The 21,480-nt window shown below is 34.2% G+C and overlaps 1 protein-coding gene across 13 annotated transcripts in view; it reads right to left on the bottom strand.

Annotated features, from left to right (window-relative positions):
• NBEA (neurobeachin) overlaps positions 1-21,480 on the bottom strand; it is a 730,940-nt gene that overhangs the window by 595,507 nt on the left and 113,953 nt on the right. For all 13 annotated transcript variants that reach the window (XM_078375287.1, XM_078375291.1, XM_078375289.1 and 10 more), the window contains 4 exons: positions 17,727-17,846; positions 15,107-15,253; positions 2,303-2,500; positions 1,263-1,396 (listed from right to left, as the gene is read on the bottom strand). In XM_078375287.1, the coding sequence (XP_078231413.1) occupies positions 1,263-1,396; positions 2,303-2,500; positions 15,107-15,253; positions 17,727-17,846 (599 nt within the window). The remainder of the gene's footprint in view (positions 1-1,262; positions 1,397-2,302; positions 2,501-15,106; positions 15,254-17,726; positions 17,847-21,480) is intronic.

Below are 21,480 nucleotides of genomic sequence, written 5' to 3'. Positions count from 1 at the left end.
AGAAATACAGAACTGAAATTTAAAGTTCAATTTTTCCACTAAGCTAATCTGCCTTCCATTTAGATTATTTAAGATCTCACACGCAAAATAGTATCACGGCAGGACATAACCTCAGGATTCCTTTTCACTTCAAAGCATTTTACTTTCAAAACTCCAATCTTTACACTATATTGATATAAAAGAAAGCAAGAACCATACATGGGAGGTAAATGTTATAAATGTACAAATCTCAAATCTATATTTAGATTTAAACTTTATAAAAAGATGCTCCAAAAACAGGAATAATACTATTAGAAACATTAAATGAATTTTATTAATAGCTAATTTAGATATTAATTATGAGAAAAATCATGTGTTACATTTCATTGTACCTTAAATTTTTCCCACACCTTCATTCACTAGATTTGTCATCAATTAAAAATTGAATAACCCATGAAAGAGCTCATGTATATGTATATATACTAACGAAACACTACTGTTACTTTTGCAATAAAAATTAATGCTTATCTATATAACTTGCCCATTAAAATCCCCAAGCATGGCAATGTATGCAGTCAAAATAATTACTACAATGCATTTTCAAATTCTTGTATACATAACTCTAAGATATAACATTAAATTAGAGTCTGGCACGTAACTTTTTTTTTTTTTTAATGAAAGGGAAACTATAAAAAATGCACGTGACATCACACTCATTAGAAGAGATTTAATATTTACATAAACATGGATTTGCCACTGGTTAGATTTGGGTCCTCAGACATAAACTATTTATAAGTAAGGGCTGATGTAAAATAATATTATGCTAGACTTAAGTCATGACAAAAACATTATAAAATAATGCCACTTTAAGATATAAATTATGTAGTTGCTAATAAATATTATTCTTGTGAATAATCTTACCCTAGTAATTTTCTTCAACCTGACAGGGTTTTATGGCCAATCTAAACCATGAATATTTGCAAAGGATAAGGTCAGGATTAATATTTTTCCCTCAACTATGTATTATACTCACTATGCTATATTTGGTAAGAATTTTCTATTTATTATTAAGAAAGGTATTTCTTTATGATCTAACAACACAGATGTCAAGAGTTGCTTCATTTATTATGTTAGTATCTATCTGCATTAGTTCTAAAAAACTTTTACTAGCACTTTAAAGACAGAACCCAAATAATGTAATACATTTACACAGCACTGAGTACATCACACATAATCTAAGTGTATACAAAATATCAGCAATTGTACATGCAAAGAAAACTTACCAGACAGTTGTTTCCACTTGACTGTCATTGAGCTGCCGATTATCCAATTGGGCAAAAAGTGGAAAAAGCACTTGAATCCCTCCAATTGAATGAATTGCACTATGAATTGAATGTGTTACTATAGCTTTCACATCCTACATTCGAAAACAAAAATGTTTAATTAAACTTCTATAGAATATTTTCATCACTATTTCCTGGTTCCTAATACCTTTATAAGAGAATTAAATAACATAGTTGGACATTTTTAAACCTTCAATTATAATTTTTATACACACATAAGACAAAAAAGTGAATATCTTTGCTAATCACTTTTAAATTTCAAACCTTAGGTTGACAGATTTTTACACTAAAAATATAAAGTTAAAAGCAAACATTGTTTTAAAATCAGAAATACCATTGATGGATTTAGAGACAAGTAATTTTAATGTTAGAGACTATCAGTAATACATTCTTAAAGCAAAGTATGTTTTTTATCTAACAACAAACTTAGTTAATTTATTTTATTTCAAAGAACATATAAGATAACAGACATGACTGATTTCCTTCCTATTAAGGAGACAAGGCCAGGGTAGAGTATATTGCTACAGAAAAGATAGATGTTTAAAGTTTCACTTAGGGCCGGGCACGGTGGCTCAAGCCTGTAATCCCAGCATTTTGGGAGGCCGAGGCGGGTGGATCACGAGGTCAAGAGATCATGACCGTCCTGGTCAACATGGTGAAACCCCATCTCTACTAAAATTACAAAAATTAGCTGGGCATGGTGGCGTGTGACTGTAATCCCAGCTTCTCGGGAGGCTGAGGCAGGAGAATTGCCTGAACCCAGGAGGCGGAGGTTGCGGTGAGCCGAGATTGCGCCATTGCACTCCAGTCTAGGTAACAAGAGCAAAACTCCATCTCAAAAAAAAAAAAAAGTTTCACTTAAACTGCAAAAGCCAAATAAGAAAAAAAAAATTACAAATTTATAGATGAGCAATATTTGAAACATAAAGATACTGTCAAATGCTGACAAGAACATGAAAACAAAGCCACAATTCACCCACCTGGAGCATTAGAGCATGTGGGGAATGAACAAAAATTGATGCATTTTCTTTTGGTGATGATTCCAGGCAAAGCTGAGCATCAGTGGCCTTAGCATTATATGTAAAGGCAATGCTACTTGCAAGCTTCCCATCATACAAAACCTGTTTATGATGTTCTGCCAAATGAATATCACTCTCAGATTTAAACTTGAAGGTACTCTGAAAAAATAAAACTAAGGTAAACACTCTTTGTAAAAGCAACAATTAAAACTCAAAAGTTTTAAAGCAGAGAAACATTTACAATAATAAACTACCTTTCATGTGTCAGGGACTATACAGTGGTGTTACCCAGTTATTCTCACTTCAATTCAATGAGAGTTAAGTTTTATTATGCTAATAAAGATACTCAGATTCTTCACTTTCTAATATTAAGTTTTTTATTACTGGCAAAATAATTTCATTAGAAAAAAAATCAAACCTGATATTATATATAAACAGGATTTTACCTGAATATATCACAGTATAAGTTTAATTTTTCTTGTTAACACTTTAAAAAGTATGTATGTAAATAAACAGTACCTGACACATGAATTACTTATAGAGAAAAATGAATATCATCTGAGGTTGTAAAAAATTAATATGCAAAAATATTCATATCTTTACTAAAAAGTCAATCAACCTATGAAATACCAATGCTACTCAACAATATCACAATATATGTACTAAACTCAGAAGTTCATTAATACATGTTATTACTTTTTATGAAAGACAGTATCTAAACATAAGTCAGCTGTAACAAGAAAAGTATTGTTAGATGTCATTAAAATTGCTTTGCAAATATGAATCTAATAATGATAAATAATATTTAACCTTTAGAATAATTACAATATCAGGATTTCTATTACTTTACAACTCTAAAAACTGAATGTTATAGAAATTAAGATACAGAAAGGGAAGGGCCAGCATGTAATTCTAAGTCTTCTGATTTATAGTCCATATTCAATGTATCGACAACGAAATCATCTTAAAATCTGACCCTGTCACTAATTATCTTTTTGATGCTTAGGAAATCATTTAGCTGATGTGTCTCCAATTTTCTTACTCTAATGTTATAATAAGGTCAAATCAAATGCCCCAAACTCAAGTTCTTATAGGAAGCACACAGATACATATATATAAGATATGCATATAAGTGAACTGGGCCAGATGGGAACTTCCTCAAACTAGAGAATGTATGTCCTTTCTAAAAGTGGCCCCTACTCCTCAGCTCAAATAAATTGTTCAGTGTTGCTAGTTCTTCCATGTTTTTAAAGAGAAACATAAAACCTGAATTTTTATCTAAAATCACTACATTTTAAAATTTAATTCAAACATTTTAACACTGTGCAGGGAAACGTTAGATTTTCCTTCTGGACTAGTGTGTAGACACTATCTAATACAAAACGATGCAAACCATTACTATTAGCCACGTACAAGAGCAGTACACATAATTAAAATGTGTATATGCTGTATCTGAAGTATTTCATTGATTATTCTTTATTTGAATGAGGAGGGTAGTGTTATCACCATAATGCTTAAGAAATCAGCATACCTGCATTTAAAAAAACAGTGACTGAATTAAATTACTCCAAGGTATGTTGTTAAACACTGAAATCAGCTTTCTGTGTCTGCATTTTACCACTGCTGAAACATCTATATATCCCATTGCCTAGAACAAAACTCTTGCTTTCATTTTATTTATACTGCTTATACTGGAATTAACAAGTTTTAATACATTCTCTCACAAGGTTTAAAATCGTGTTGTGGAAATGTAGGATGTCTAATAAAACCTATTCTTATTTGGAAAAACATTGGTCTTAGTTTATGATAAAAAGACCACACTATTCTGGCTTATAGGAGGAAAATAAGTTCATATAATAATTAACTGAATCTAACACCTTCAGGTTTAAAAACTGTATAATGTAACTAAATAACTATAAACATAGAATCCACTAAATAAAGATAATTTTCTTATCTTCCCTCATTTGTAGTATTAGATTATTTCTATGTCTTTAAAATGAAATATAAAGGTGGACATGCGCAATGACTAACACCTGTAACCTCAGCACTTCAAGAGACAAAGGAGTTTGAGATCAGCCTGGGCAACACAGAGAGAGACCCCATCTCTACCAATTAAAAATTAGCCAAGCATGGTGTCACACGTCTGTAGTCCCAGCTACTCAAGAGGCTGAGGCAGAAGGTTCACTGAGCCCAGGATTTTGAGGCCACAATGAGCCAGGATCATGCCACTGCATTCCCGCCTTGGTGACAGAGGGAGACTCTGACTCTAAAAAAATTTAAAAAGAAAAAATTTTATATGAAAGTATAAGCTATTATATAAACATCAATATTTATTATATTATTTCTTTCAGGTTTTTCAGAAGAAGAATTATTATATAAAAACTATATAAATAGGACAGGGATGAGAATAAGGAGTGATTGCAAATAGACAGGTGGGTTCCTTCTGGGGTGATAGAAATGTTCTAAAGTTAAATTGTAGTGGTGTCCACACAACTTTGTAAGTTTATCAAAAATAATTGACTTCTACACTTAAAATTAATGAGTTGTATGGTAGGTAAATTACACTTCAATAAAACTGTTATAATTATTTTAAAAGAAGAAAAGAAGGTATGAATATTCTGTGCTAATTACACTCAAATGAGTACAGTATGATGCATGCTTTTCAATATGGACCACTTCAGCATAACGAAGGTGGTGGAAGCAAAGTTGTACTAAGCTAATGAAATAACTTCAGTGGCAACTGAACCCACAGAAAAAAATGAAGAGATTCATAAATGATAAATCAAGACATTAATATAACAAAATCTATAAACATATACTGTATCTCCTTTCTTCTCTCAGCTTCTCTAAAAGACACAATTGTATGAAGCAATAATTATAATAGTGTCATGTTGGGTTTGTAACATCTACAGATATTATATGTATAATGATATCACAAAAAAACAGAGAAAACAAATAGAGCTATATAGAAGTAACATTTATATAACTCACTAGAATGAAGTTAGTATAAATCTGAATCTGATTCCCGTGAATTAATATGTACATGGTAAGCCTAGTTCAATCACTAAGGAAATACTTTTTAAAATAAAAAAAAATATTTTAAAATTGAAAATGCTACATGAGAAACTAAGCATGTAATCCAAAGAAACCAGTAACAAAGAAATAAAGGAATAAACAGAACATGAGACACGAAGCTAACAAAAAGCAAAATGGCAGATACCAATAATGATACCAATAATCACATTAAAGATGAATGAAATAACCAATCAAATCAAAAGGCAGAGACTGTCAGACTGGGTAATAAAATGAGATTCAATAACATACTGTTTATGGAATGTTTAAAGATAAAAACATATTTAAAGTAAATAAAATGGGGAAAACGTCAAGAAACCACAAGAAAGCTGGAATGGTTGTGTTAATATCACACAAAACAGACTTGAAAACAAGATATACTACTAGATATTAAAAAGACATTGGATAATGATAAAAAGGACAATCCATCAGGAAGATATAGCAATTGTAAACATATGTGCACTTAACACAGAGCATTAAAATACTTGAAGAAACATCTAAAGAAATGAAGGGAGAAACAGACAAGTTAACAATAATAATTGGGCACTTCAGTACTTAACTTTCCATTCATAAGATCAAGAAGGAAACTCAAGATCTAAACAAAAACCAAATGAAACTAACAGACATATCCAGAACACACCACCCAAAAACAGCAGAATACACATTCTTCTAAAGTATACATAGCTGGGCTCAGTGGCTCATGCCTATAATCCCAACACTTTGGGAGGCTGAAGTAGGAGGATCACTTGAGGTCAGGAATTCAAAACTAGCCTAGGCAAAACAGCAAGACCTTGTCTATACAAAAATTTAAAAATTAGGCACAGTGGCTTGTGCCAATAGTCCCAGCTACTCAGGAAGCTGAGGCAGGAGGATCATTTGAGCCCAGGAGTCTAAGGCTATAGTATGCTAGGACTGTACCACTGCACTCCAACTTAGGTGACAGGAGAGACCCTGTTTCCAAAAACAAGTACACATGAAACATTCTCCTGGATAGACCAAACTCAGGTCATAAAACAAACTTTAATAAATGTATGAAGAAAGATAATACAAAGTTTATTATCTGTCCAAACTGGAATATTAGAAATCAATTATATAAAGGAATTTGAGGAATTCACAAATATGTGAAAATAAACACATTCCTAAATAACAATGCGTCAAAGAAGCAATAATCAAAAGAGAAATTACAGAATATTTTAAGATGAATAAAGGCACAAATACCAAAATATAAGCAGTTAAGGCACTTAGAAATTTATACCTGTAAATGTTTGTATTAAAAAAGAGGATTTCAAATCAACAACCAAACCACCCACCATATAACCCTGAAAGCAAAAAAGCAAACTAAGCATAAAACACACAGAAAGAAAAAATTAAAAAGAATTATAGAAGAACTTAATGAAATAAGAAAACAACAGTGAAAACAAAAGGAAATCAAAAGCCAGTTCTTTGAAATGATCAACAGTACTAACAAGCCTGTACCTAGATTGATTAACATGTTAGTATCTCAACAGACACAAAGAACATATTTGACAGAATCTAACACTTTTTATGATAGAAAGCACTATCAAAGTAGGAGTAAAATAGAACTTCTATCTACTGAAAAAAGCATCTCTAAAAAGCCTACAGCTAACAACATAGTGCAATTTGTTGCAGGATGTCAGAGCATAAGAAGGGTAGGAAGGGTAGGTAGGAGAGCTGCCCAGTTAATAATGTCAAAATTCTAAGAAAGTGATAAGCATCATCTGAAACAACAAGGATGAGGCAAGTGGGTTGTGGCTTGACATGAAGTTTCTGAGTAGGTGAGAGGTAAGGAAGGTTATGTACACTAAACACTTCCCTGTGTATACCTACACAGAGAAGGATGTGAAGGCATCTGCCTGTGAGAAGATGGCAAACCATAGGAGGCAAGTGGATCTAGAGTGAGAGCTGAAAATCATTAATTTGGTATGTGGCTTGGCATGTAGGAGCCTGGGCAAGCAGAGGAGGGCATCCTCATGGTGAAAGGTTGGGAGTATCTGGTTCAGGTTGTTGTAGCCCGAGGAAGATGAGAGAACATGCACAAAGGGAAGCAACTAGGCCAGGGAAGGCACAACACCAGCAGGACAGGGAGCACACTGCCTAAGGGAGTGAGCCCAGATGGGGTGTCAAGAGTTCTAGAGAGAGGGCAGCATCTGAGTAAGAGGGCTGCCCAGCAGAAGGTAAAGACACCTGGGGCTGCAGAAGGATGGGGAAGGCATCAGTTCAACAGCCTAGCTTAGTGTATTGTGCTAGAACTGAGGAAGGGTTAAGAAGGCATTCATGAGGGGGTTCAGAAAAGGAGCCAATACCTGCCTCAGGTTAAGAGGGCATCTATATGGAAAATGAAGGGAAGACTGAGAAACTGTTTGATTCATCATGATGTAAATGTAGTACACTGCATCTTTTCACTATAAAAGACATTATGTAACAATTAGCAAAATTTTAATGGAGTCTGAGAATTAAATGGTAATAACACATCAATGCTAACCTCTTGATTTTATATTACACAATAATTATGTAAAAGAATGTTTCTGTTTGGAGGAACGTAATATTCTAGATTGATGGAGCATCATGTCAGTAGTTACTCTCATGGCTCAGGAAAAAAAACTGATTGGCATTGTGCATGTAGCTTTTCTGTAAATTTTATTTTACTTTTAAATTTTAAAACGAGAGAAATAAAGGAGATAAAGATTTAAGAGAAAGCCAAACAAGAGAAGTGATTTAATACACATATTAAAGATAAGCAAAGTAAAAAAACATGCATAGTCAAGTCTCTAGAGAAGAAAATCAAAACAAGGAAATAGAAATTCTAAAAGTATGGTATAAGAACAATTTCTTAAAATATGAAAAGATACAAACTACATATGAAAGTGCACACCATACCTGAAAAATTAACTCAGAATAACCAACACCAAGACCTATCTAGCAAAATTACTAATTCAAGGAAAAAGGGAAAAAAATCCTTTGAACATCTAACAAGACTAAGTGCCTCATAACAGAGAAGATATTACACTGTGAACAGACTTTCAATGCCAATACTTCATGCCAGAGAAAAATTAGTAGCATATTTAAGACATCCAAAGAAAGAAAAGGTAAGTCAGGGAGTTTATAGCCAGGCAAAATGACTTTCAAGCATAAAGTCTCCTTACAAACTAGTATCAAAATGCATTTATCAAGAAATACTATTTTCATGAACTCTTCCTGAGGAATCTACTACAGAAAGAAATAAAACACAGAAAGACACAACACATCAATATAAGGAAATATTATAAGCCTTAAACACACAGGTACGTATGGAACTATGACTAAGTAAGAGTTAAGAGAGAATGGTATGTAATAACTGTATGCGCTCACAGTGTAGATAATACCTTGTTTGCTGGGTCTGCCATGACAAAGAACAGTCTTGAGGGCTTAAACAAAAGTTTATTTTCTCACAGTTCTGGAGGCTTTAAGTCTGACATATGGCTGTTAGCAGGGTTTTCTTCCGCAGATTCTCTTCTTCTCTTACCTGTGTCTTCTCATGGTCTTCCCTTTGTGTGTGCCTGTGTCCTACTTTCCTCCTCTCTATGAGGATACTAGTTATATTGCATTAGGACCCAATAACCAAAACGACCTCACTTAATCTTAATAATCTCTTTAAAGACCCTATCTCCAAAAACAGTCACATTACAGGCTGCTGACGGTTAGAATTTTAGGGGAACAGAATTCACCTTATAACATATGTCAACTATTTTTAAAATGGCAAGAGGGAGAATGAAAAGAACATATGCAAAAACAAATGAATTGCTTTCAGTAACTATAACCATTGGGCATTATTGGTATTGTTATTGAGACTGTTTTTTATGTAGGATTATGGGAGTTTATAGTCTATTATCCTGTGTGTACTTGACAATTAGTATCCTCAATGTAGAGGAAAAAAGATTTAACTTCAAGTAGGTCAAGTTAAAACACCACACTCTCCTGCTTTTTTTTCCTTATTCCTCGCTCTCCTTGTCATTTGTCTTTGCTGGTTTCTCTGCATCTCCTCAACCTACAAACACTGGCTTTCCCAAGTACTCATTTCTCAGTTATCTTTTCTTTGAACACACTTCATTGGTACCTAAATCCAGTCCTTTACCTTTAAATCCTGTCCATATCCTGCCAATGCCAAATTCCTATCTCTGAGCTAGATGTCAGCTCTGAACTCCAGACTTATTCCATTATTCCATTTTGATGTGTCTAACAGGCATCTCAAACAACTATGCCCACAACCTATGTCCATAACCAAATTCTTGATCTTCTTTGCCAAAACGTATTTCTTCATAGCCTTCCCCATCTCAGTAAATGACAACTCCATCAGCTCAGTTGTTCAGGCTAAAATTCATGGGGTTACTTGCTCCTCTAGGTCCTCTCTTGCTCCCTTACCCCATATTCCCAGTGTCAGAAAATCCGACTGGCACTACCTCCAAAGTATATCTGAAAGCTGACCTTTTAGAGTTTTGGATATTTTAGATATGCTTTATCAAAAACCTAATTGAGTTTCAACACTTTCCAGAGCTCTTCACTAAATAACTGCAGCAGCTCCCTAACCAGTCCCCTATTTCCACCTTTTCCCCCTATTTGCCATAGTAACCAGAGTGATCCTTTTTAAACTGGTATCAGGCCAGGACACTCAAAACTTCAATGGCTGTCCCTCTCACTCAAGAGCAAAAACAAAATCCTAACAATCCTCTGAAAGCATATAGTTGCTCTCTGAATTAATCTTCTTTGACTCTCCCCTTGTTCCTTCTGTGCCAGTCACAGGAAAACAGTCACAGTGTTCTCTAATCTGTGAAGTAAGCTTCTGCTAATGGCCTTTATTCTTGCTCTGGCATTTGTCCTTAAAGCTCTTCCCCAGATATCCAACTGGCTAGCATCAGCTTCCATCTTTTTTACCTGTTTTGCGTGTCTCATAGCTCTTATCACCATATAGACAATATTTTTCTTTGGTTACCTGTCTTCTCCCACGATACTGCACACCCTACTTCCCCAAAACACAGGCAGGGATTTTTGTTGGTTTCATTTAATTGTTATATCCCTAGCAGATAGAACAATGCCCAACTGTTTAATGAAAAAAAATGAATGGATTAATTAGTGAAGGCTATGTATTTGAATTTAGTTTACCTTATCTGTAGTAGCTAGCATTGATTTATTTTGTTTCTCCTTTCAATTGAGCCTTTGTTATCTTTAATTTGAAAGAGGGGTATATAGCATATGCTGTGGGTAAATGAAATATTGGATACATATTTACCTAACATTCAAGAAAAAATATGAAATTTTGACTTTGTTAATTTTGTTTTAGCCATTGAATTGTAGTCAACATCATTCTATCAAGATATGTAAAATACAGGAACTTTCAACTACATAGGTGTATTTATAGCCTCTCCCCAAATCTTTCTGTTAAGTTGTCATATGTATTACATTTATATGATACAGGTTTTCTTCTCAAGTAACAACAAATTTCTTAATTTTCTTTCAAAAGACCTAAAGAATATTTTTGCTGAATAAAGAATGCTAGATCGGTAGATTTTTTTCTTCCTTTCAGAGCTTTAAGGATTTTGTTCCACCTCTGTAGCTTCCATGCTTTCTGATGAGATGTGTATAGATATTCAAATTACTGTTCCCTTGTCAATGTCTAGTTTTTCCTGCTGGCTTTCAAGACGTTTTCTTTATCTTTGGTTTTCCACACTTTGACTGTAATGTGCCTACTTTGGTTATCTTTGAATTTATTTCAGTTGGAGTTTTCGGAGTTTCTTCAATCTATAAACATAAGCCTTTTTACCAAATCTGAGAAGTTTTCTATCATCATTTATTCAAATATTTTTTCTGGCTCTTTCTCTTATACTGTGCTTATTAGACATTTCAAAATTGCCCCATACATCTCTGGGATTCGATTTTTTACCCCAATCTTTCATAACGCTCTTCAAAGTTTCTATCAATCTATATTCAAGTTCATTTACTTCTCTATTATATTAATTCTGCTAATAAGCCCATGAAGCTTATTTTTAATTCTGATATATTTTTCACTTCTAGAATTGCCATCTGATTTTGTTGTATTTCACAGCTGATACTTCCTATCTTCAATTTATTGTAAGTAAATTTTACTCTACCTGACTAGTTATAATGGACCACATGTAATATTACCAACATGTGGGTTATCTTAGAGTTGGTATATAATGATTTTCTCTTCCCTTGAGAATGAATCACATTTCCCTGACTGTTTTTAGAATAAGTACTTTTGTTTTCTATGCTAAATAGTGGGACTATTACTCAGTAGAGATAATACTGTTTTGAAATGTATTGATATTTCTGTATTAGAGGATCATTCTACTTGTTTAGATACAATGATTGACTCTCATGCCTTCTGTGTGTGATGCTTCCGATTTCAGTTCAGTTTTGAAACCTAACTTATAATCTATTATGTTTGCCATAATCATACATGGTATTAGGGGTGAGCCGGAGATCTGTACTGAGTTTTTTGAAATGTGCAATTCCGAACACTTTCAAGCTGTCTCTTTTCTGGGGTTACCCATCAAACTCCACACAGTGCTGTTTGCCCCAGAGCATCTGACCCTAACTTCTCTGGACAGAAAGTTTCCTATAAAAGAAAAAAAATGGGGATATCAGTCCATGCAGACTAACTGTTTCACATTTTGACTACCTTCTAAAGACTGCCTGCCATAACCCTCAGATAGATGTTACCTGTATTATGTGCAGAGTTTACAAATGGTTATTTGTAAGAAGATCAGTTTGTTAGGAACTCACCCCTCCATACAACTATTGGAAATCCGCTAAAGTGATTCTTAATTTTGGGAGTTGTGTTATGCTTTTTCTCTTATCAATTAAAATTTTATTATGATATAGTAAATTATAAAAACCATTATGCTATCATTTTCATAAATGAAGGAGAGAACTCAAAGCTAAATTTTCAAATATCTGGCAATGAAGACTAACTGCTTGCCATATAGGGTAAACATAACAATAAGAAAATGTCTAGTAATAATTATAAAATACAAAACTTTTTTTGTTAAAATCTGATTTGCAAGCTTATATCAAAGGACCATCTGATACACAAGGTTTTATAATCTTGAAGATATTAAAGAATCCCAAATAGATATCCATGTAAACTTATCTGATAGTAAATTTTACTATACTAGACAAATCTACAGTGAGACTTCCTGTATTTTAAATTTTTTTCTGTATTCTGTATTTTATTTTCCAAACTGAATGGTTTATTAAGTTAATAAGGGATACCCTAAGTTATTTACTGTTTCCAGAAAATAATCAGGTACAGAATATTTATTGATAAGCTGCAATGTTCAAAACCAAACATTCCACAGAAGAAAAATTACCTAACACTCCAGTGACCAACAGTCAAAATCATCTGTGACAGGCTACACTGAATACATAGTTTGGTTATATTATTTGAAGGTAGAATTAACTTATTTTATTAATTTAGAACCCCCATTATGTTGACATGCCATCTATACTAAGTTCAGAATCATAAATATTGTCTGATGATTACAATGAAAGAAAGTTCCATGTAACTTAAGGCAATAAATATAAATACTATGTTATGATACAACACAAAGTGATTTAAATTCCATTTGTGATTTATCCAAATATCCACTACTTATTATATTCTCCACACCTTAAAAATTCCACTGTAGCCCTCTACCCCTTCACTCACAGAAAGTAACTTTACCAAGATAATTGAGACTATAATGTGTGAACAACTCAGCTTTTCTTCTCAGAACACAATTTTGCATTCCTCCTTCCCTATAGTCTCTGAATTTCTAAAGAAAATTTTTTATTATAAAAATTTTTTGCTGAAGCCAGTCATGGTAGCAATTATACTTACAATATTTACAAATTAAGAAAATGCATGTACCTGTGGAATTATCATCAACCCCCACTAAGAAGGAAAGTTGTTAGTTCTCAACGAAGCTGAGAACTTTCAAAACTTAACAAAATACTCTCTGATGCAATGCCCAAATTGACAGGTGTATCTCTTAAAAGTTCTGAGTTTAGGTACTCTACTGTGTGTTAAGAATACTAAAGATACACTATGTCATATGAGTTATTTGTTATCGTGACAAGGTTACTGCTCATTATCACTGTTGTTATACAAGAATGTGACAAGGAAGACGTGAAAAGAATACTACAGAGTTTGCAAAGCTGTTCAGGACAAAGTTTGCTCCTTTATGAATAGAAGAATTACAAAATTGCTGAATAGCCCTTTTCCTTGATGCTTCCAGGAAACTCCCATCAATTCTGAAATTTCACATTAGCAATCATATTGTATTTATGATTTACACATTTGTATTTTCTTGATATTCTACCTTTTCATATTTCATTTGTTACTCTGTTTAATATAATTCTATTAGAGCCTAAAAAAGATACTTTAAGTATTTTATGAAACAACTCAAAGAAATAGGAAAGAAAAGCAGGCAGCATATTAATGAAAAATGTGAATTACAAAAATAAAATATTCCTATGCAAGATCAACAATGGCAGAACCAGGATGCAAAGCCAACAAAAACAACCATGAAAGAAAAAGTAGCTATACGAGCACAACATTTCCAGAACTAGTAAAGAAAAACGGAATGGAAAATTTATGACAGCAAGTATGGTTACCTTGACATAAAAATAATAGCATTATTATTATTTAGTATTATTATGGTTATTAAAGTCACTGAGAACAAAAAGATCTTGCAATATGGGTAAAATCAATCTTTCCTCTCTCTCTGTCTCTCTTTTTCTTTCTTTATATATATACGACATAAAAATAAGAAGAGAAATATCAACGCAAAAATACAAAGGCAAAAGAGGGAATTTTTTAATGTTGACTACTCCCTTTCCATAACACAATCTTCACATTAATTATTTAAATTGAGTTTAATAAAAAACAGCACTTCCATACAAGACTCCTTCAGAATTATAAACACTTTGACTATAATATGTAATTCTCTTTCAGTTCCAAGTAGTTTGAGACTTCACAATTCCCAGTGTGATTTAAATAAAACCCTTATGTATTCCCCTAGCCAGGTGTCCTCCCCATTTAAAACTAACTCACATATGTGCCTGCTATACCTTACCTAAAGTCTTTGTTTGTAAAGTTAAAAAACAGAAATAATATGATAAATTATATTAAAGTTTTGTTAAATGCGTATACTCACTACTGTACCTACTTCCTCCCTCACTACAATTAAAGCAAAAATACAAGCTAAAATTGAATAATTTCAGCCCCATGCAATATATTATCTTAGTTTCCCTCTAAATCTTTAACTCTTCTCTCCAAGTCACCAATTAATATTAACATGTTTTTATTACGTTCACTATGTAATATATATTTCAAAATTTTGTATTTCAAATACATTATGCAAAATAGTTTTATAAGATTATTTCAGAATTGTTAACAAAGGCATGCCATCATATTAGAAAATATGCTGAAGAATAAAAAAGTTTATAAAGAGAAAATAATTGAGAAAAAAGCATCTTTAAATCAAAAAGAAACAAACAATAAAAACTGACTACATTCCGAAAAATAGAAATGATTCTGAAACCATACTGAAGAAATATTTTCACTAAAAATTATATTATACCATGTTTTACATCGCAGACTCTCCATAGAATTTATAAAATTATAGTTATTACTACCTTATATCCAGGTCCTAACTGATGAATTGCAAATATCTGTGCTGGGTTGAGTGCTTCACTGAACACATACACGGCACCGAGTTGACCACAGAATACCCTATTTGCATCAGCAGTTTCTGATGATCCAAGAAAGCACTTGTCATAGCTCTATTTTTAAAAGTCATAAAAACATCAAATGCATTATTTTTAATGACAAAAAGGTTGAAATCCTTAAATCAGCCTTCATTATCATGAATAACTTAAAATATAACAATAATAACAGAAGAAAGCATCAATTAAGACTTTATTATTTAAATAGCAAATGCCAGTCAAGTTTTTGTGAAAAATGATCAGTTACATGTTTTACATTTATGTTTAAGCTAATATAAACAATAACCACCTATCCAATCTTCAGACTTACCACTTTTCAAATATTATAGTTAAAGGCAAAAGAGCTTATAATTATTTATTTACAAAAGTTAAATTAATTTTAAAACTCTAGAGATTGATCTGAATCAAGGAAATGACTGTTCTACATCAATTATGAACACAAATGGTCTAATTTTTTCATCCTACTTTATTTTTGAAATTATGAATCTATTCCTCTATTTCTTCACATTAAGTAAAAGACACAAAGAAAATCAATCCCTTCTCATATATCAGTAGAAATTATACAAAATCAAATAAACAATAACACTAAAATCTAAACAAGATCTCTCCTACCTCTATTTCTCATAGCCCACAACCCACACCAGGGAAAGCAATCATGGTTCAGTTCCCTTGCCCTATCCCCACAGGCTATTTTGCACCTTAGAATGAATGAGCAAGAATTATATCTGTAAGAAATGCCTTTGGTACTTCAATAAAGTAACAACAAAAAATTGTGAATAGAGTAAAAAAACAGAAAAAAAATTATCGTCACTAAATACACAATATTTAATTAAAAGTATAGAAACTTTAACTGTATAAAGTATGCATATATATGTTATTATCTAGGATTCTCCACTTCTTAGAGCACTATTACAAAAAGTTGAAAAATCTACGTCTTTTCTTTTCAAGATACTGTCTTATCATTTAACAAGTCAAGAATACCACTGGGATTTCTTTCACTCTATAATAAAAAGACTCTGGAGAGATCTCTTCTGGAGAGAAGATAAAAAAGCAGAATTTCACCTGTCTGTTCTAATTCTGAAAACAACATTCTATTAAATATTTATTGGTTGTGGCTCAACTACGAGTTTCCAGGGCAGAAAAAAACAACTTTTCCTGTAAAGGGACAGACAGAAAATATTTTAAACTTTGCCAGCCCCACCTGGTTACTGTACCATTCCTCTTTGATTTTATTTGTGTCTTTAAAAAAAAAAAAAACCTTTAAAAATTAAAAGCCAATACAATTAGCCCCCAGCTTACACAAAATCAGCAACGGGGGAGGGTCAGATTTGGTTAGCTGTAGGCTGCCAAGCCCCAGTCCAGGGAATAAATTATGAACCAGACACACTGTGCTAGCTAAAAGAAAATAAGGCAAGATAAGTAATACCTACCCTTTGGGAGATGAAAGCCTAGCGAGATGCAAACAAAACTGAGAAATGAATTGTATTTAAGAGGTAAATTCTAATAAAATCCGGTATGCTTAAAGAGTTGTATCTTACTGAGCTTGGAGGTAGTTTAGCATTAAAACCAACCTTTCACTTTGGCTCTGATGGGCCGAGATGTAGACAATGAAAAGTCCAAAGTAGAGAAACCTAAGGACCCTTGAGGCTTTAATTCTAGAGTTCCTCTACCTAGAATCCAACTAATTCACCTGTTCCACTGCTAACATACTGGTAGAAACTAATATAATCTCTTTGTTTTATGGCAGTAAGCCATTTAAGTGATCTTCCTGATTCTGTAATTTCCCTTCATAATATTCTACTGCAGGCAGACTGATACTTTTAAAATATAAGCACACATCAATTGTCTGCTCAAAATCTTCCAAGGATTTTTTAAGCTGAGTAAGATGTGAAAGCCCAAGCTTTGCTTACAAAGGCCAGAATGATTTCTGCCTAACCTCATCTCTGAATATTATTCGGCCTCTTCCTCCCTCTGCTCCAGACCAATTGACTGCCTTTTCCTTGAACTTTCCTATTCTGCCTCAAAGCCTTTACACTCACTGTTCCCACTGAATAGAATAAGTTACCCACATACCTTGCTTTCCTTAACTCCTACTGAAATCATCTCTGGACCATCTGGCCTCTCCCTTCCTTACACCTACATTTTCTGTAACCCCACTTATTTTTTTCCTCCATAGTATGTATCACTATGTAATTAATAATAGTGACTATATGTTATATTTCTGTTTAGGGTCTTCTTTCCATATCTAAATAAGTGGTAAACCACACTTTTTAGCGATGCTGGAAAAAACAGAATACTGGATTCATGGTTTTTGATCTAAAAAATTGAAAACTCTGGACAAATGTTCCTATTTTTCTACCACTAATCATGTCTTTTAGCAACTTTCTTATACAAACTTTAACAATAAAAGACTCATTTAATAAAAAGAATAAACTTTCCAAGTTTTAAGTTTCTACCAATTATTCAATTCATATTGTAATGATAGATCACACTCTCAAACACATTAAAACACAGACAGAAAAATACTTACATCATTTGTGTTAACATGCCAAGCCATATCACCATAAGATACCAGTTGTCCATTAACATAACACCGAATTTCACTGTTCCTCCATCGATTGTAAATGTGGACAATGCTGATCATGTACCACTTAAATAAAAAAAAATTAAATACATTAATATGTATGTTTGGTTCTTATGGTCTAAAATGCAATTATAACTTTCATAAAACCCTACCAGAATATGCTGGCAAGACTAATAATGATCATCTAATACCACTTCCTCAAGGTCCCCCCCTTCCCATCTCTCATTTCACAGATGGTAGAAGTGGCATAAAGAATATTCATGGAGAAGAGAAAATTACAACCCCTTGACCTCCAGAGTGATAGTCCTTCCACTATACCAAGATCCAAAATTGCGGAAATACAACTTATTTGTGTTCCTTCATTTAAAATTTACATTGTGACAGGCACTGCAGATAGCCGAGGCTGACCAGTTCTCCTACAATTTATGAGCTAGTAAAAGAAATTCACTGGTGAAACCCCGTCTCTACTAAAAATACAAAAAGATTAGCTGGGCATGGTGGCGCGTGCCTGTAATCCCAGCTACTCAGGAGGCTGGGGCAGGAGAATTGCCTGAACCCGGGAGGCGGAGGTTGCAGTGAGCCGAGATCACGCCATTGCACTCCAGCCTGGGTAACAAGAGCGAAACTCCATCTCAAAAAATAAGAAATACACGTGACACAATTAAACAAACATAATTATAAATCGTGGCAATTATAGTGAGCAGAAAAAAACAGTATAAAGGGAAAAAGAATAAACTAGTAGTCTGTTTTGGACTGCGTCATCAGGAAAGATCTGCCAAAGAAACAACATTTTAGCATTTATAGTAAGATTTAATTAATATCAATTTCACAATTTAGATTTAGTAAATCCAGTGATAATTATACATTAAATAACTTAATAATTTGTGAACATTTATTAAGAATCAGTAAATGAGTTCACTGAGTGCCCATTTTATATTTACTAGTATCAGAAAGCATTTTAAGTATCTATTTTAAAATGGATGATTTCATTTCTGAAACAACCTTTATTCTCTTGAGAGTTAACAGCCTAAAATGAGAATGTAGAAATGTTTTTTATAAAGTGTGGACAAATACAAATGATTTATAAACATTTGAACAAGTATGCTTCCTGAAGTTAAGGGGGTGAAATCAGTCTGGTTTCTCTCTCCCACCAAAATATAAAATACAAACTTTGTTCTGCAGATTATTTAAATACACTACTCAATTATTTCCTATATATTTTGAGAAATTAAAAGTTATAATAATCATCTTTAATCACTAAAATATTAGTTATTTCAAGGTATCTAAAATACTTTGAGCAAAATTCAATTTTGTTCATTTCAATTTAGAAATTAAAAATAGGCTGCGCACAGTGGCTCATGCCTATAATCCCAGCAATTTGGGAGGCCAATGTGGGCAGATCAACTGAGCTCAGAAGTTGGAGACCAGCCTGGCCAACATGGTAAAATGCTGTCTCTAGTAAAAATACAGAAATTAACCAGGCATCATGTCATGTGCCTATAATCCCAGCTACTCAGGAAGCTGAGACACAAGAATCACTTGAACCCTGGAAGGCAGAGGTTGCAGTGAGCCAAGATTGCACCACTGTACTCTAGCCTGAGTGACAGAGCAAGACTGTCTCAAAAAAAAAACTGTGTGTTAAAGAACTCCAAAAAGGCAATAATACAAAATAACAGTGTGCCTCTATAAAAGCAAGGTCAGGTCATGCCATTTAGCTGTCTAAAATGCATATACTGAGAGAGCAAACATGGCCAAACAGGAACAGCTCTGGAGTACAGTTCGCAGTGAGAACAACACTGAGGGTGAGTGATCACCACATTTCCAAACAAGTTCTTACTGCCCACAGACCAGGAGATTCCCAGGCCAAACAGTGCCATGACTTTCCAGCATGGCTGTTTCAGCCAGTGCTGTGGGTTTCCACACAAAAACTCAAACAAATCTGGGTGGTCATTTCAAGTGGCACCTGGAATGCCTGGGAGACAGAGCTGCCCATTTAACTGAAAAAGAGGGGGCTGAAACAGGGAGCCAGGTAATCTGGCTCAGCGGGTCCCAGCCCCACAAAGACCAGCAATTTGAAAAGCTCTGGATTGAGAGTTTCACACAAGTGCAGCTGGACCCAGAATGGTCCAGCTTAGTGGGAGGAAGGGCATCTGCCATTACTGAGGCAATCCACCATTATTTAGGCAATCCACCATTACCAAGGCATTCTGCCATTACTGAGGCAGACATCCATTACCAAGGAATTTCTAACCATACCTCTGTAAACAAAACCACACAGAAGTTCAAACAGCAGCTGGGCAGAGCCCATGACAGCTCAGCAATACCTCTGCTGAAAGACCTTGCTGGGCAGGGCATCTCTGAAAAAAGGGAGCAGCATCACAGGAACTTATAAATAAAGCCCCACCTTCCCAGGGCAGAGCACCCAGGAAAAGAGGCAGTTATGAGTTCCACTGCAGCAAACTTAAACATACCTGCCCAGCAGCTTTCAACAGAACAACGGAGCTCCCAGCACAGCTCTTGAGCTCCTATAAGGGACAGACTGTCACCTCAAGCAGCTCTCCAGTCCCCGTATATCCAAACAGACACCCCATAAAGGAGAGCTCAGGCTGATATCTGGCAGGTACCCTTCTGGGACAAAGAAAACAGAAGAGGAAACCAGCTGCAGCCCATACTGTTCTGCAGCCTGCATGGGTGATTCCCAGGCAAGCAGGGTCTGGGGTTGACATCCAACAGTCATGCAGCATAGGGTCCTGACTGCTAAAAGGAAAACGAAAAGACAGAAATAGCTTCAGCATCAACAAGAAGGATGTCCACTCAGAGACCTCATCCAAAAGTCACCAACTACAAAGACCACAGGTAGATAAATCCAAGAAGCTGGAAAGAAATCAGCGCAAAAAGGATGAAAACAGCCAAAACCAGAATGCTGCTCCTCCTCCAAGGGATCACAACTCCTCACCAACAAAGGAACAAAGCTAGATGGAGAATGAGTCTGATGCATTGACAGAAACAGTCCTCAGAGGGTGAGTACTAACAAACTTCTCTGAGCTAAAAGAACACGTTCTAACCCAATGCAAAGAAACTAAGAACACTGAAAAAAGATTAGATGAAACGCTAACAAGAATAAATAGCTTAGAGAAGAATATAAATGATATGATAGAGCTGTAAAACACAACACAAGAACTTTGCAAAGCATACACAAATTTCAATAGCTGAATCAACCAAGCAGAAGATAGGATATCAGAGATTGAAAATCAACCAATGAAATAAAATGAGAAGGCAAGATTAGAGAAAAAAAGAGTGAAAAGAAATGAACAAAGCCTCCAAGAAATATGGGATTATGTGAAAAGACCTAATCTACACTTGATAGGCGTACCTGAATGTGATGAAGAGAATGAATCCAAGCTGGAAAACACTCGTCAGGATATTATCCAGGAGAACTTCTCCAACCTAGCAAGACAGGCCAACATTCAAATTCAGAAAATACAGAACACACTACAAAGATATTCCTCAAGAAGAGCAACCTGAAGGCACATAATCGTCAGATTCACCAGGGTTGAAATGAAGGGAAAAATGCTAAGGGCAGCCAGAGAGAAAGGTTGGGTTACCCACTAAGAGAAGGCCATCACACTCACATCACATCTCTCAGCAGAAACCCTACAAGCCAGAAGAGAGTGGGACCAATATTCAACATCCTTAAAGA

This window comes from Callithrix jacchus, chromosome 5 (assembly GCF_049354715.1).
Source record: "Callithrix jacchus isolate 240 chromosome 5, calJac240_pri, whole genome shotgun sequence".
Classification (NCBI taxonomy): Eukaryota; Metazoa; Chordata; class Mammalia; order Primates; family Cebidae; genus Callithrix; species Callithrix jacchus.
The sequence above is the reverse complement of the archived record's forward strand: the minus strand, read 5'-3'. Positions and strand labels throughout refer to the sequence as shown.